At 38.1% G+C, this 18,557-nt stretch overlaps 1 protein-coding gene across 4 annotated transcripts in view; it reads left to right on the forward strand.

Annotated features, from left to right (window-relative positions):
• The window catches only part of MEF2D (myocyte enhancer factor 2D), a 1,758,957-nt gene that overhangs the window by 1,338,968 nt on the left and 401,432 nt on the right, over positions 1-18,557 (forward strand). For all 4 annotated transcript variants that reach the window (XM_044079787.1, XM_044079789.1, XM_044079788.1 and 1 more), the window contains exon 7: positions 13,386-13,596. In XM_044079787.1, the coding sequence (XP_043935722.1) occupies positions 13,386-13,596 (211 nt within the window). The remainder of the gene's footprint in view (positions 1-13,385; positions 13,597-18,557) is intronic.

Genomic DNA, 18,557 nt, shown 5'->3' on the forward strand with positions numbered 1-18,557 from the left:
AAGGTTTCAGGGATTCATTCTCAGATAAACCCTACCAGTGTTCCTGAGAGGTTGCCTGTCTGCTGTACTTTGGAAGCAGTTGAAGGGCACTTGTCTCTGCACCTGGAAGACTGGGCATCAATCACAACAGATTCTTGAGTGCAGAGGATTATATCCAAGGGTTACTTTATACCGTTTTCCCAATCTCCTCTATAAAAATTAAAAAGTTTCCTGATCTTCCACCCAATCAGAGGAAGGCAGCAGCCCTGGAAATAGAAAACCTGTTAGAAAAAGTGTGTCATCAAAAAGTACCCCATGTACATGTCTGTGGAGGACAATAAGACTGTTTCTTTGCAACTGGCAACCCTTCTGTTCCTATCAAATGCCAGGGAGCTTTGAGAGCCGCAGGCTGAGGAATTGCTTTAAGAAGGCACACCTGGATGTGCCTTTGCGGAGCCCTTCAAGATGTCAATCATTAGTGCTCATTTTGATGGATCTATGTTGTTTAGCCCAAAGTGAAGGAGACTCTCAAGAAGCAAGAGGGTAGAAAGACATTATTTGCCATGGGCATTTGTTTTTCTACCATCTCAAAGGACCTTCTTCCAGAACAGAAAGGAGGCAGAAAGATGTGACCACTGGGTCTCATGGTCAACAGGCAGTGGAGACAAAAAGTGTAAAATAATATGTAATGTGTCTTCCACACACAAATGCATGAATGGAAGAAGGAGAGGAGCAGAAGCATAGAGGGAGAGACACACACACACACACACACACACACACACACACACACACACACACACACACACACACACACATATGAAGAGACTAGACAATGGAGCTCTCACTTTTTAGTTTTTCCAAGTCTTTTGGGTTTCTAATACATGACATGAGTAGACCCCATTCCTACGTCAGGGTATGATTGGAGTTCATGAAATTAGTATTGTTTCCATTTCTTTTTTTACAGAACCTGCATGTATATGTTTCTCCCACATTTTCAATGGATTTTGAAAACCAATGTGTTATGCATTCCACTATCATTTGTTTTCACAATTTTCAGTTTCTCTAACTCTTTTGGATTTCTAATATCATTACAGGAATGGGCTTCATTCCTAAGTCAGATTGCAATTAGGGTTAATGAATTTAGATATTGTTTCAGTCATTGATGTTAGCCAAGAGTGCTCTTGTCACCATCTGCAATGTGCCCAGAATTACTTCCTTCTCTAATTTATAGGGGGTTACATGTAGTGGTAGCACATCTAAGTACAACTACAAACTTATTAGACCCATTGCTCTTACTACTATTGGTTTTCTGCCTGCAAGTCATTATATTTTATAACTTTGGGTCTGTCTGCACATATGACACTGCAATCACTGGGTGTAGCAATTTCAGTGATCAGTTCTACTTTTTTCATGGATTACTTTATATAGTTTTCTGACATCTGTTTTTTGAACTGTTGGTAATGGGTGATCCCATATGATATATACTTAATCATTCTCTGTAATGCTTTGGGGTTCATGTTTCCCATGCCTTATCAGCTGCTTATATATTGTAGTGTCTACCCATTCCCCAGTGCAAAAGTCTTGTCGCTTTATTGCACCTTTCATAGTATAGACCCTCTGCTGTGAGTGTATCATAGGTTCATAAGTTCATAAATTAGTACTAGGCTAACTGCCCTTGTGAGCCATTTTAAGCCTAGCCAATTATCCCTTGTGAGACTCAAACCCAGCTGATCCTTCTCTTTGTGTTTGTAAGGCAAACACCTTAACCATTAGGCCATCCTCCCAGCAATAGGATGTGCAACTGTTTCAGCAATAGGACGTGCAACTGTTTCCAGTTCTTATTTACATAACCTGCTTTTATCTGTGTCTCTGCCCATTTAATGGATTTTGTAAACCAGCATGTATGTAGTCCACTATCCTGGGCTGCTGTTATTTATTGACATTTGTTTACTGGGAAATTTCAGCTGGCCAGAATGTGCCCATTTTCAGTGGAGGCCCGAGGAGAAAAGCATGCAAAGAGGACGTATCAAGTAATATTACTGTTAACATAATCTGTGAAGAGAATCACAAGAAGACATACAATGAGCACTTTTCAGATATTATATAAAGTACATGGTATGTATTGAAGGTCCATCTGGACTAAAAGTATATCCATTCTCAGTGAAAGGTCCAGGGAGTAAAGCTCCCAATAAAATATAAATGTATAATAAGCGTATTTCAAGACATTATTACTAGAGACTTGATTGTGACAAAAGAACAGAAAGATCATTGAAATACATGCTTACTCTTCTAGTAACTACATTAGAAGAGATTTAAAATATAGTAAATGGCAAGGACACCAAGATATTATCATATTAATGACAGGACACCAAGATTTAAAGAAATAAAACTATAGTTGCACAGTGAAAATGGTCAAATTTATTGTTATTATGTTGTTATATATTAATGATATAATTAACTAGTTATAGCTCTTTTATTAACCTTTCATCTTTTGGTTTCAATTCACCTCTCCTTGACCAAAATCTGACTCAGGAATGGTTAACATGAGGTTGTTCCAGATCATATCTGTACTTGCCACTATAGTTATGAATTTTCCACATTTATTCCTTCTCAGCTGATCCTTCTGTTATAGTCTTGCTTTTGTTTTTTAGCACATTTAGTTGCTGTCTGATTTTTGTCTGTCTGGTTTGACACTGAAATGCTTCTTCTAAAGTAATCAAAGATGTCATCTTAGACTACTATTTCTCTAGGTTTGAAGTTTTTTTTCAGTTTGGATCTGATGAGGTCAGCAGATATGTATTCAGTCCATCAAAAGCATATTTTCAATCATTTGTTCATGTGTACTTTTCAAAACACCTTTAGTTGAAAATAAATTGTTCAAGCAGTTAAGGAGTGTTCTACATGCATCCATTCTTCTTCTTCTTATTTCGGCTTTTCCCGGTTAGGGGTCACCACAGCGGATCACCTGTTTCCATTTCTTCCTGTCCTCTGCATCTTGCTCTGTCACACCAACCACCTGCAGGTCTTCTCTCACCACATCCGTAAATCTTATCTTAGGCCTTCCTCTTTTCCTGTTACCTGCCAGCTTCATCCTTAGCATCTTTTTCCAAATATACCCAGCTTCCTTCCTGAGCACGTGTCCAAACCAACGCAATCTCACCTCTCTCGCTTTGTCTACAAACTGTCCAGCCTGGGCTGGCCCTCTAATATACTTATTCCTAATCTTGTCCATCCTCGTCACACCTAGTGCAAATTTTAGCATCTTTAACTCTGCCACATCCAGCTCTGACTACTGCCATTTTGTCAATGCCACTGTCTCCAACCCATATAACATAGCTGGTCTCACTACCCTCTTGTAGACTTTCCCTTTCACTCTTACTGGTACTTGTCTGTCACAAATCACTCCTGACACTCTTTTCCACCCATTCCATCCTGCCTGTACTCTCTTCTTCACCTCTCTTCCACACTCACCATTACTCTGAACTGTTGATCCCAAGTATTTAAACTCCTCCACCTTTGCCAACTCTGCTCTCTGCATCCTCACAATTCCTCTACCCTCCCTTTCATTCACACACATATATTCCGTCTTAGTCCGGCTGACCTTTATTCCTCTCCTCTCTAGAGCACATCTCCACCTCTCCAGGGTCTCCTCAACTTGTTCCGTACTCTCACTATATATCACAATGTCACTTGCAAACATCATAGTCCACGGGAACTCCTGTCTGATTTTGTCTGTCAACCTGTCTATCACCAGTGCAAATAAGAAAGGGCTCAGAGCTGATCCTTGATGTAATCCCATCTCCACCTTAAACACATCTGTCACTCCCACTGCAGATCTCACCGCTGTCACACTACCCTTGTACATATCCTGTACCACTCTTACATACTTCTCTGCTACTCCTGACTTCCTCATACAATACCACAACTCCTCTATGTCATATGCTTTCTCTAAGTCCACAAAGACACAATGCAACTCCTTCTGACCTTCTCTGTACTTCTCCAGCAACACTCTCAGAAAAAACATTGCATCTGTAGTGCTCTTTCCTGGCATGAAACCATACTCCTGATCACTAATCACCATCTCCCTTCTTAACCTAGCTTCCACTACTCTTTCCCATAATTTCATGCTGTGACTGATCAGTTTTATCCCTCTGTAGTTACTGCAGCTCTTCACATCACCCTTATTCTTAAAAATCGGTACCAAAACACTTTTTCTCCACTCCTCAGGCATCCTCTCACTTTCCAAGATTTCATTAAACAATCTGGTTAAAACTTCCACTGCCATTTCTCCAAGCTTCCACAGGTATGTCATCTGGACCAACAGCCTTTCCATTCTTCATCTACATGCATCCATTAATATCGCAAAAAAAATGGGAAAAGAGGGTTGATGAATTTAACACTGCCAATTTTGAGCTCATTTGGCATTACATTTTCAAACCCAAAGACACTGCCTAGTGGCAGTTATCTGACTTAGTAGACTTTCTGGTTTACAGGCCTTAATTTGTAAATAGCCTTACACAGTCTTTGACAAAGACAGGGTATTTTTAAAATAAATTCCTCTTCTATGCTCACTGTGGTTTGTGGTTTGCTTTGATTTCATTTAGTTGTTATCTTTTCCCAAAACAGGAACACAGAAAGAAAGAAATTTAGTACTGTGCTAGAACTCTTGGGTATTATGTAGGAAGGGCTAGACCAATTTGCCAGACTAATCAGTTCACTGTTCCTTTTTCAAAAAGAGAGCAAGATTGACCAGTGAATGAATACAGCCCTTCTAAGTGGTATCCGATTGCATTGTTTTCTGCTTTCATAAAGTCAGCAAGACATTGATTTAGGGATTTTAGACCCACTCCACAAAATAAGCAGTCTCATTTAGCACTGTATCTGCTCATATGGCTTGCAGGGCTCTTTGTTTTCTAATATTTAGATGGTTATCCATAAAATCAGGCTGCTTAAAAGTACTGCAGCTGGTACCACACATTAGTAAATGGGAAAACAAAACAGAATGAGTGGGAGATTCATAAAAAAAGAATAGACATTTAAGAGTGGACTCTGATTAGAGTAAAACAGATTTCAGTGAGCTGTAGCCAGCCAGGATGCAGTTAGTAGCAGTTTAGGTCAAAAGTCAGGCTCTCACCAACGATTAACAGTAAAGACATAGGTAGGGCTGCATGAAAGGAGTAGCTAGTCTGAGGTCACAAGCTGTTATGGGGTGCTATTTCCAGGTTCAAATGGTGCAAGAGTATATTTATTTATGATGGCAAAACTGCATTTACTGTCATAATTTATGTGCTTAGTGCATGATATTAGCATGTAGTCACAAGCTTCTTGTTACATTTTTAGGGTTTTAGCTGGAAGTTGTTGATTTCATCCTGTGCAAGCAAGTAGAGTATATAAACTCAACATAGGACATGTGCATACAAAAACCCCTCACTACACACACAAATAGGTGTTTTGTCTCATGCAAAGAGACACAAACACATGTATGCAAAGAAAAATGCATATAGCTAGTGCCAGCACAATCGATTCTGTGACCTCCCACATCAATTAGGGCAGCAGTCTTCAAACACACACCAGCATCTTCAAACATACCCTCATAATAGGCACTCAACAATATGCATTGACATTTGCTACTTATACACTGCACTGATACTCCTCTCCACATACACAGACACACACACACACACACACACACACACACACACACACACACACACTCACACACACTATGAAACACTGCTTAACAAGATTGGTTATCTAATAGGGTAAGACTGCTTTCCTTTGCCTTGTTAAGTACACTGGAATGCATAGGTGCACTTGGCTAAATTGCCATGTACATGTAATGCATTTCATGCACAGCTGTACATGGATCTTGTATATTAAGGATGTCTGTGAATCACTGTATTACGCAAGATCCCTTTACAGCACTGCACTGGATGTGCTGTGATCTAATTTAAGTAGGTCTCACACACACACACACCTGGATGGCTGTATTTATATTACTAGAAAAACTTTCCTGCGGTGTAACACAAGGCTGCTGCACTCTGCAGAGTGGGTCTGTGAACTAGGACTCCCTGGTTTGCTTGCTGCTTGCACAGCTTTGCACAGCATACAAGCCAGCTATCATTTCCTGCCAGGAAGCACATAAAATTAAACTATGTTGCATTATCACGGGCTAAGAAATTAACTGTGTCCAATAAACTACCAACAGTTCATGCAGTTAAGGCCAGGTGCACAGCAGAAAAAACACTTGATATACACCAACACACGAGCCAGCACTCCTCACACTATGGTGAATGGAAAAGTAAATAGCACAATTGCTTACTAAGCAAACAGTTTTATTCCACCACAACAGGATACTGGTTTTGCCGTAATTAGCCTTCATCAGTGCTTCAAGTCACCTTTGGTAGAGTCTAAGTCTTAGATGAAAGAGAATCATAAATTAACAACTCATCCATTAATTTCTCAGAAATCACATTTGAGTAGGGGACTGATTTTTTTTTTCAAAATCATATCCGTTATTCAAAAACCTTGGCACATTCTTGTGAATAATGAACTCTTGCACCAGTCCCTAGGTTCTACTTGTAGTTTTTGTTTTAGGACAGCAGAAGCTTCATGTGGGGATCACATGCATTCTTTGGTATCAAAACACATTTCTTTAATTAAAGGATGTTGTCCTTGTGGTCATATTAACAGTAGATGGATGGTACTGACTGTGACGACCGTGCCCTGGCCCAGTAATCAAGGAGCCTCAGTCCTCACCACTAACACCGGGGAGGTCATCTCCTAGAAGAGAGGAAAGGATAACTAATACACACAGTAAAGTACAATTTCCCTTAAGTGCACACATAGATCACAATCAGTCAGGGGCTGGTTGCTCCCTTGCTCACTGGGTCCCCAATAAGACTCCACACTAACACAGCTATAGGGTCCAGGTCTCAGCCTAGCTGGGTAAGCAAAAACCTCTAGTACCCTCTCTGTCCAACCAGTGCTTCGTGTCCCTGCCAAGTAGCTGACACAACACACACACACACACACACACACACACACACACACTTTGAGATAAGTATTTATACAACTTTGCAGACACTCCTGGGAAAGGCTGACACAGATTCTCCAGCTGTGCCCCTTTACCCAGACCATATGGTAGTAATCCCTGCCACCACCCAGCTAATAATATCAGCTACTAAAAGGCCCTTAAAAGGGTGTCCAATTATTACTGTGCAGTATTATTATCCAATGGTAATGTGACTATTCAGTCCAGGCTTATTGGAAGGACTTAGACAGTAAACTCTATAAATATATAATGTACTCTAAAGCATACTTTATCTCTACATAAACAAGATACAGGTGGAAGGTTTTAAAAATATTTAATAATAAATAATTAAAACACAAGACAAAACTACTACACCACAGAGATATCTAAGAGTTCAGAGATCACACAGAAACTTAAAATAATACAGTAGGACAGGTCTGATTTCAAAGCAAAATACCCAATTAATCTTTACTAGCTTTAACTATTCCTACAAAATTACAGTGCTAAAACTTACATGCGAGCATAAGCAGAATGCTGAGTTAGATATCCAAGATCAAAATGCTCCCCAGTCTCTTGTGAGAAATGGTATTTAAACATTGCTATGTCTGCTGGGTCCCTCCCAAATTACATCATGTTGACACTTAGGTTTTTGCAGGCAAACAAACTGCATTATTTAGCAATCTAACAGCTGCTCAGAAACTTACAACAATATAGGAGATTTCACATATACACTCTAGCAGAAACCACAGCAATAAAGCACCTTCGACATGTAAATTCTGGTCATAAACTTTAGCCTTAAAACAATGGGCATGAAACCTTCATCCAGACGTACTGGAGCTTACTTGTAAAACATGAAAGGGTCACAGCATGCTTCACTGGGCCAGTAGAGTGCAATGTTGTCACATATTTTGCAGTTCCACATTTCACAGTATTCTTTTACACTCAAGAAAACATGCCTGTATTTTACATTTATTTACAAAAGCCAGAATTATGATTAAAATTCTATTTGACTAGGGCTAGGCTGGCAGCCTTGGCCCATCTCTCCCCAATCGTCACACAGACTTCCATTTTTTTTCTCATAATACCAAGAAAGTGTTTAACATTCAGCACTTTACTATTGCCAACAAGGAGGCAGTGATTTATTTAGTTATATGTAAATGTAATGCCTTTTATTTTGGCTTGACTAATCTTACTTTTGAATTATGGGTCGATGAACACTTGAGTGATATCTATTGTTGCAAGCAGTCTAATGATTTATATTAGCATATGCTGATTGATTCTAGTGCCAAGTTTTCTATTGTTGATATTGACAAAGATTATAAAGGTGTTGCAAGGCATAAGAAGTTGCGGTTAAAGAAAAAAAAAAGTTGTTTGTTAATATGGGAGCACTAATACATCCAGGTCTCAGTAATGGCTTAATGTGTTTTGTATATTTTATGGGTGAATTGGATCATATGATGTACATAATTGTATGTTAATAATGATGATAATAATAATAATAATACCCTTTTGTTTACTAGGTAGGCTAACTGACATACAGTCCCTTTTCAGGGGAGACCCGAGAGCAATGTCTGGTTGAGTTACTTGTTCAAGCTCACACAGCAGGCAAATAAGGACTGAAGGAATTGTGTTTGTATAATGACTGAAGAACTGAAGAAATGCAGAACAAAAGCAGTCTCTGTTTGTTCTGCTGATTTTATTAAAAATATATGCATATATTTTTGCATTTCATATTGTTTTTTTACACCAGTGGGGAATTCCACATAGAAAAATTGATTTAGGATAAAATTGCTTAATTTATAAAGTAAAGGTAAAATAAGTTTTATGGTCTGTTTCTTTTCTCCTTGGGACTGTGGAATTGACTGTGTACATTGGATTATTAGTTTCCTCAAGTAGATCTATTTGCCTGTTACCTCAACAGACAGCTGATTCAGTTTTGTTCCAGGACACCTTGCAAAACGGCCTGGAGAAAAGATGAATTCTCCTTCCCATAGATGGGAAAGTTCCTCTGTGCCTTTCCCTCTTTTTCCTGTGATTTCCAAATTGTTTTTCTAAAGATCGAGCTAGACTTACCAGTGATGCTTCGGGTAACATCCTTTTGTCCCAGACAACATTAGTTCTCCCTTTTCATCCATCTGACTAAGTGCATTTACCAAAAATGTCCTCACAGAATGAATCTACCCACCCAGGACAAGGGTTCCGTAACTAATTCCCTCCAGTACAGCTCTTTTGAGTGTGTACCTTTAACTCCCAGTGGGTGTGGCTTGAGCCTTTAAAAAATGAAGTTATCACCTTACAGTTCTAACAAATACTCATTCACAGAGGTCAAATATCAGTACAAACTGTGTTTGCCATCATGTATGCTTTAAGGTAAAATATTCTGATCCCTTGTATGTAGCATGGTTTTGGAATTATTAATGCAAATATGTGATGCCTAGAGGTGCAGTAGGAGGTAACTGCAGACATGCCTGGAGGTACACTCAGCTGTAATGAGTTAATACACCCCAACATTCAAAATCTCCACCAGACAGTATGGATGATAGGTTTCTGATTCTATTTAGGCATCTTATTCTCATTGGGTGTGCAGCATGTATTAAACGAGGCTGGAAAATGACACAGCCAGATGGACATTTTTTTATAGCTGGTGCAAGAAAAGAAAACAAGATGCATCTCAACTGGTGGTTCCTCTGTTTCTTAGGAATTAACCAGAACCTGCGCGAATTGCTCATCTCATGCCAGTAATAAACTTCTGTAAAGGTATACGTTTCAGCTATTTTTGCTTGCTTTTGGATCTTTGCTTTCTTTATTTCAAGTTAAACTAGTTTTGAAAGGAGTTTTGCATATTTGGCCACCTAGAAAATAAATGGCCCCTCAATTGAATCTTAATTTTATTTTGCAGAAGTTAACTCTCTCCCCTTTTGAACCTGCAAACAGTGCTTCATTAAAATATCCAACTTGAAAGATGGTTTTGCTCATTGGTCTGACTTCAGCAAGATATGTATCTGAATTGCAGGCCTTTATATCTATGCATCCTTTATGGTTTCTGATTCTACCATAACAGGATTAAAAACTTTAGAAAATCTGAACAACTCTGTTTTGAGGGCAGAAAGAAAGGACAGAAAGTTTCTAAACAAAAGTAGATAGTTGTCTCTGGTTGTCTCATTTTGCTGCTCTCATCATGTAAGAATCTCTCCTCAGAATGTCACAGTTCACTCTACCACAGCTGCAGCTACCTCCTTGTTTTTTTTTTTTTGGGGAAAAGGGTGGACCTAGAGTCCACCCTTTTGGGGAAAAGGGTGGACTCTAGGTCTGTCCTAGATAGCAGCTACGTGCTCTTCTATGCACTCTTTTATTAGGCACTGCAAACTTGATTCTGCTTTTAGACCTAGAGCTGGGTTTTCAAAAGACAGTCTTCTAAGGCTCCTAGACTCTGATCTTTTGATCCATCCCTTCTTCCTAAGCTATGGCAACTGTCCCTTAGAGTTATGGCTACTGCAACAGTAGTCTAACGAAGAACATAGTACTGTTGTGTAAGTTAACTTATCGTAACAGTAGATGTTCATATAGATCACTTGCAGTATTAGCACCCTCCCACCTTCCCCTTTTTCTTTGCCTCTTTCCTTGTCCAGAGTGGGGTACTCTACTTTATCTTTTTCCCTCCTGACATGACATGACATGCCATGACAATCTTGGATGGTTTTTATTTAGCTGTGTTAAAGACCCTCAGGCTTCAGTTTCCCCTTTGGGTACTCTTGTGCAAAGGGTGCATGTACTGTGAGTGAGGAAGGAGCCCAAAGCTTTGTAGACTGGCCAGGCATCCAGTCCTTGCAGGATATATTCCATATGTTTATGGTTACAACAACAGTGGTCTATTTGACCATTTGCTCTTATGGAAAGTTAACTTAATCAACTTTTCTTTGCCTGTGAACATTAATAGTATACAAAATATCTTCTACTTTTGCTTAGGAAAGAAAGCCTAATGTTCAATGAAGTGGTTCAGGGAAACTTCAGGAAGAATGTTTAGCGTAAAAAGACTGGCTCATCTCCATCTGGAGGAAGGGACATCTGACTGTACACCAGAGTGTGGACGTCAGAGATACTTCTTGCTGAAGAAACTGATAAATGGCCTCTTTGCAGTAACATTTCCTCAAAACACTCATACCTCCCAACTGTCTAGATATTTGCTTCATAGTTTTGGTCTGCTCCTCTTAAACTGGTGGTTTTCTGGCAAATCATTGAGGGTTGAAGTGACTGATGACAGACATTTGAGTTTCAGACTTCATATCTTGGAAAATGCATGCAACACCTTTTATTCTAGCAACTTTTTAAGTTTATAACAACAATATGTAAAGTTTGTCCCTGTTTTTTGGCCTTTGTCCCCCCTTTGTTTTTGGCTTTATCCAGATTTATTTTGCTATAAGTTTGAGAGTTATGGCATGTGTGTGTGTGTGTGGTTGTGTGTGTGTGTGTGTGTGTGTGTGTGTGTGTGTGTGTGTATGCGTGTGTGTAGATCATGTACAGACAGATATAGACAAATATTTAAAAAGCCACACGCATGACTTAATAAAGCAACAAAGTCGTGCTTTACTTTGTTCCTTAGAGAAGCCTTCTGCATTTATAAGGAAGGACAGTTTACTTATTGAAACATTAAAAATTAGATTTTTAATTGTAACCCAAGTAAACATTTTTTAGAGAAAGCAGGGCCAATAACCATAGTTACAAAAAAATCACAAGTGAGTAAGGAAATTCCTCCACCTTTGCAAGTGGCGTATGCCTGACTAATACAGTTATTTACATATGTTGCAAGTTATTAATCACCATTTTAAGAACCTGATGTTTTTCCTAAAGATTGAACTGTTTTGCTGTGATTCCATCTTTTGTTTTGGAGCTCTGTTAGTCAACTTCAGTGTGAGTAACATTGCCATATTTTTTCTTTTATTAGTTCCATGCACCATTGTGATAAAATTAATGATAGGTGAAATAAAATTTTGTTGTACTTATACACACGTTATGTAGAAGGGAAGAGGTCATCTTTGTATGTGCTGAGTAGTCATTGATTTTTGTATGGTTATGTATGTGTTAATTCATCAGATGCACCAGACAAAAGGACAAGTAGCTTTCCTCCCCAAAGAGTGTGTGTTTAAAGTTTGTTCCTGCTGTAATTTTACGTTACAGAATGCAGATAAGTCTCTAAGTAGTCACAGTCATGCTGACTCTTTCCTCTTAACTAACCCTGGTTTTGTAGAACATCCCTGATTTTGCCTCATATTTTTGCCATGTCCATTATAAAGTATTTGTCCTAGCATTATTTTTGGCTTTGTTCAGAATACTTGAGTAAAGAATATGAGAGGTATGTCCTGACTCCACAGAAACTGAGAGCAAAGAAAAATATTTATATGTAGTTTTAGATTAAGTGATAATGGTTTTGGAAGTGACCACTTGTAGTGTCAGGCTGTGTGAAAAACCTTTAATTTTTATTTTGGCCTGTCCTTCATCTTGAAGAGGCAGACTTCTCTGAATCTACATGAACAGTGTAATTTGTAATGTGCAATGATGTCAAGGAATTTTATAATTAAATCTGCAAGGCAGCTTGGAGCACTTGAACTGGACATCACTACCATCTGACCTACATAAACCGCACTATATTGACACAATGGGGGTCTACATTATTCATTCAAGTTTCTTTTCTTTTATTACAGTTTTATAAAGCTGTTTAATTGTAACCTCAAAGCACTGTGTCTGGAAAATATAATTCAGTCGTAAACAGCCTTTTAGCTGTGTATTGTCACTTGATAAACCAAAAGGCAAGTCACTGCTGAGGACAGGCACTGATTTGTAATGGGCCTTGGCTAATCCCATATGGTTTTAGGCAGACAGTTAAGAGTCTCAAAGGTTTCTGCCCCTCTGAGGCAGATCATTTGAAGTAGCCAAAATTGTTTTAAATTAAAGTTCTTGTCACACACGAGTCCATAACAAGAAATTTGAACACAACCGATATCAAGCAGTCCAGCAAAAAAAGTTTGCCAAAATGTTTGTGCCAGTCTTAATGTGTGGGTCTCTGTATACTTAAGTGGACAGTCATTAACTGTATCTTGGAATGTTGTGAGAACAAAAGGTATCCATGCCACCAGTATGGTTTTACTGTTCTAATCAGAATTAGTAAAGGAACATAATCTTTATTGCTTATCTTTGCTGACAGTGTGCATGGCCATATAATAATGTGTGCCCAGTCCAGTGTAATCCAATTAGTGTGTGTTAGAAGCCAGCCTACTGCTGCTACTGCACATTTACTGATTTGCTGCTAATGAGGAAATGATGTGTTGTCTGTCTGTAACTCCGTTCATGCCTCATTTTTCCTCTTTCCCACTGTTAGACTACTGTGCCTTCACAGAACTTCAGCATGCCAATCACAGTTCCAGTGACCAATCAAAATACATTACAGTTTACTAATCCTGGCGCTTCTCTGGTGACCCATTCCTTGGTAACATCATCATTAACCGACCCTCGTCTTCTTTCGCCACAACAACCAACACTTCAGCGAAACACAGTATCACCAGGTTTGCCTCAGAGGCCAGCCAGTGCAGGTAAAGTTTAATTTTGTGATATGTTAGCATGGGTTAAATGTAATGCATTTTCTTCTGTTGAATAATAAATATGTAGAACAGTCTATATTTGCCTTTTTTTAAGTGTAGCATATTACAGAAAATTATTAGAAATTTTAGGGATGAAAAATGTTATTCTTACTGTATGTATAATGTCAGTCCACAATCTTTCATTGAATTCGAAACCAGGCAACAATAATACTGATGCCAAAATTCATAGTATTACTTCTTAATGTTTTGCAGTAGGTTTTGAATTTTTATAGGCTGTGTGCAAGTGTTAGCAGTACTTTTTTTCAAAATTCCTTCAACTCATTTTGCTGTTATGCAATTTTAAACTTTTTCTGTTCTGATATATTTTTTTACTGAATGTTGAGCCTTTTGTGATTTAAACTTAGTACCCCAAATGCATGTAGCTCTTGTTATGATAATGATTTTCTTTTTCCATTTACACCAAATTGACTGGCACTTCCTTGACTTTTGGCCTATGTAATGCATTGTTTTCCTTTTTCATAAAGAGCATTTTGTTGGAAGGATAATTCTACCATGTTTCAAAGACTAGTTTGATTTCATGATGCACAATCAAAAGGCCTGCTTATTTTGCTCTCTGTTGCAGTTTAACTTTATACACATGGATGTTGGTTATCTAAGTGCTGTGAAGATCAGAGAATCACTTTAGCTGGAAAACTCTTCACACGGGCACTGTTATGTACTTTTTAATTATTTTTGTTGTTGTTTCTCTACTCAGCATATAACTTTTAAACATCACTGCTTTACTTGAATCTTTCTACAACAGTAGATTTCAGGGTTTTGCTGGAGTTACTTTCTTGAATTGCTATGGCACACTTCCCATCCTAACACTCTTGCTGGTGGTACTAGATCTGGCAAGCTGCTGGATGGCAGGAGGCCTTGATGATTATGGTGTAGGGCTCTTTTGTTTTAAGGTGGTGCTACAGACTTTGGACAGCAATTTTCTTGTCTTTGTGTATTCTGTATTCAAACACAGCAGTTGTCCTGCCCACATATCTCCTTCTGGGCTTTGTACAAGCTGGAGGTTATGGTCAACAAAGGTTTTGCCGATGCCGCTTGTGTTCCTTGTGATGACTGTTCTTTACCCACTCTTATGGCCTGATTTCTGGAGTAGATGTTGTGGATTGCATTGCCTCTGATCTGTGTGTGTGTGTGTGTGTGTGTGTGTGTGTGTGTGTGTGTGTGTGTGTGTGTGTGTGTTTGTTTGTGTTTGGGGGGCATTAGCATTACACCTAAATTATCAAGCCAGGCCTGATACTGTCATACTATTTTTTCTCTGGGCAACCTCTGTAGTGCTGTGCTTCTCTACAGTACTGATGTAGTTTTGAGTGGACCTTCCATCTTTTGTAGCACTCATCCACATGTGAACTACTCTGAAAAGGAAAGCTTCATCCCACTGATTTCCAGGTGAGCAGCCATTACTGTTATCCTTTCTTCCTTCTCCTACCAAGAGGACAGAGAAGACTCTGGGTAGCCGGCCTTGATTCTTGTCGTATTTATATGTAAACTTATTGATCTGTTCCCTTTGAGAGTATATACTTGCTTTGTTGCATGACCGGGGCCTCAATAGAAGACAGATGTTTCCTGCATACCCAGCATACCATTTGCATTTTAAGTTCTTTAGGACCTTGTATGCAGTTTCAGAATATTGAATATAATTTAGCCCGTCTGCTGACAGAAGGTAGTAAAGTCAACTTGCAAAATATCGGCATTGTGTGTGTGTGTGTGTGTGTGTGTGTGTGTGTGTGTGTGTGTGTGTGTGTGTGTGTGTGTGTGTGTGTGTGTGTGAGTGTGTGTGTGTGTTTGTATCCATTGAAGATTACTCTTAAGCAGGCTAAACCAACAGCAAGTGTTTTTTGTGGAGTAGGGGGGGGGGGGCAAGTCTCCCTGCACCCTTTGGTAACTGTATATACTACCTCCAAGAAAGCTCAGTATCTGGGGAATGGGAATTTTCCCCGTGCATGATTTTTGATCTTGTGTACATGTCGGCCATCTGTTTTGTCAGCATTGTGATAATTTGACCTACTGCATTAGACCCATGCACACACACACACACATATATGTGTGTGTATCTGTGTGTATCTCTCTCTCTCTATATATATACATATATATATATATATATATATATATATATATATATGTATATGGGATCCGGACACATGCTTGACTAGCATATGTTCGAATCACAAAACATCGAACACACATACACAAAAGTGCTTAACATTGACAAGTGCTTCCATGTATGTGTGCTTGTTTCGTAGATCGGACTACAGTACAATCTCAGATTGAGAATAATAAAGTGGGGGTGTGGGGTGCAGAAATGTAGATTTTTTTTTTTTTTGAAGTACACATACATGGAAGCGCTTTTCAATGTTAAGCGCTTTCGTGTATGTGTGTTTGATGTTTTGTGATTCGGACATATGCTAGTCGAGCATGTGTCCTAGACCCATATATATATATATATATATATATATATATATATATATATATATATATATATATATATATATATATATATATATATATATAAATATATATAGCTTTATATATATATATATATATATATATATATATATATATATAGTTATATATCCATGTATTTCCCCAGGACCTTAATGCTTTATTTGTAACATTTTTCACTCTATTTTCACCTTAGCAATTATAGCTATGGTTTTCAGCCTCTTAGGTGTTCACTTGTAGATTCATACACGCTCATTAATATTATGATATGTTTCTTACACACAAACCTGATGAAGTGTTTAGTTGGTACACAAGTGATCTTTGTTAAAAGTGTTTAAATTTGTAAGTTACTAATATTTATTCTCATAGATGTCTAGTGGTATATCTTTTTGTTAGTTAATAAGTCATTTTGTTAGCGAGTTGGTTTCTTAATTAATAAAGTTTGGATTAGTAAGTTAGCCTTAATAAGCTATTCTTATATTATAATTTGTCTCTAGCTTAGTTTGTGTGTTTCCATAAAGGATATTCCATTTTTAACTCAGCTGTGGACTACTTAATACTATTTTCTATTTTATTATTTTGTAGTCCATATTTTACAGTTCTATTTTGAGATAATGTGCTCTGCTGTTAAACACTCAAACTGTACTTCTCTGATTAAAGCTGTGACATGGTGGGAAGGGAGTCAAAAGATGCAGATTATTGGCAACATTGTACTGTTGGAGTTGCCCTATAATATAATGCATGAGACAGCATTTTAATATGCCTTCAGAGTCAACGTTTGACTCTTTACTGTTAAATTAAAAAAAAGTTATGACATAAAGTTTTTGTTTGTCTGTATGTTATATATTCTTCAAAACCATTAACAATGCCTTGTTCATGACAACAGATAAACTGAAGTAAAGAAAAAATAGACAAGTATAAAGAAAAAGGTTCTTTAATTACAGCTAAACCCCAGGTTATAGCTATGAGGTATTCCCATAGCAGAAATGCAAGTTAAGAACCTCCAATTCTTTTGTTTCCATTTTGGCTGGCCTGTATCTGTAAATCCAAATAATATTCCTAATTGTCCATAATCAGTACCACAATACTGGGGATATGGGACAACTTTGTCTTGTCCCACTTGTGAAAATCCACCATTAATAAACCCCCATATCTTTAATTCTTATGTAGTGTTTTGATCCAATTGATGTATCTTTCCCCTATTTTCTATAGTGTTAATACCTGCCACCCTGCCAAATCAAAAGCCTTTTGAATATCAAAAATTATTAATCCTGCATTCTGGTCAGTGTTATCATATTCTGTCATATATGAAGCAAAATTCCACCAGACATTCGCTGTAGATCTTCATGGTACAAAGCCATTCTAACGTAATGCTAACTTTTGTGGTAATGCTTGATGCTTATTGCATGTACCACTGCTGCAAAAGCTTTAGCTTAATGAGTTATATCCTACTTAGGATATAACAGCCAGACAGCTTTGAAAGCTTCAGGGCACCTTCCATACAACCCCAAACTGTTAGTCATTTAAGTTTAGATGACTAAAAAAGCAGGTTTGGGTACAAAGCCCTTCAGACTTTTCATGCTAGCAGAGGAGAAAGAGGAAGACTAAAGTCCTGATAAGTGTAATGGTAGGAAACAGTCATCCCGGCTAAAAAAAAACGTACAAAAATAAGGGGGAGGGATGGAGTGGCTACTGCAGCAGTGATCATTGAAATATCCACTGTTACTTACACAACTCTACTATGTTCATCATATGGTTCCCTGCTGCAGTAGCCTTAGCTATATGGGTAGGTTACCATAGCTTGGACTGAGTGAAAGGATGAGGGAACAAGAGCCTCTGGAGAATGGCCCTAACAAAGCATGTCCTAGACTTGAAGGTGGACTGTGGTTTTGTAATGCTGTGTATAGGTATGTACTTAGGACCAAGTTGCTGGCTGCTTCTGGAATACTTAGAGTTCAACATCTGTAACCACTGGCATTTTTTTTTTGTCTCAGGAATAACTACTATTAATACTTAAGTTGTTTACTCTAGAATATCTCATCCTTCTCCCATGTTATTAAAAGTCTTTGTGAGGTGTTGTCCAATTTGTTGATGTACCCATTTGTATAATTTTGCCATAAAACCACCCCCCCTGCTGCTTTATTTAATTTTAATTGAATACCATTTAATACTTGTATCCCTGCCCTGTCAAAACCCTGTCTTTCCTCTTGCTTAAAAGGACTACTTTTCACAACTTGAAAATCACAGTCCATTTCAAAATTAGCATCTTTCTCCATATACACTTTTACTTTCAAAAAAATTCTTTCATTTCCCCTCTATTCATAATTAGTTTTTCCTCTTCAGCTTTCACCCTACTAAGATTTGATCCTTGTCTGCATTGCTTAACTGACCATTCAATTTTTTGAAGTTACCTTCACTTCTTATTGGCCAATAATCTCCTTTCTTTGTTTCCTTTT

This window comes from Protopterus annectens, chromosome 8.part0, assembly GCF_019279795.1.
Source record: "Protopterus annectens isolate FY-2018-M chromosome 8.part0, PAN1.0, whole genome shotgun sequence".
NCBI lineage: Eukaryota > Metazoa > Chordata > Ceratodontiformes > Protopteridae > Protopterus > Protopterus annectens.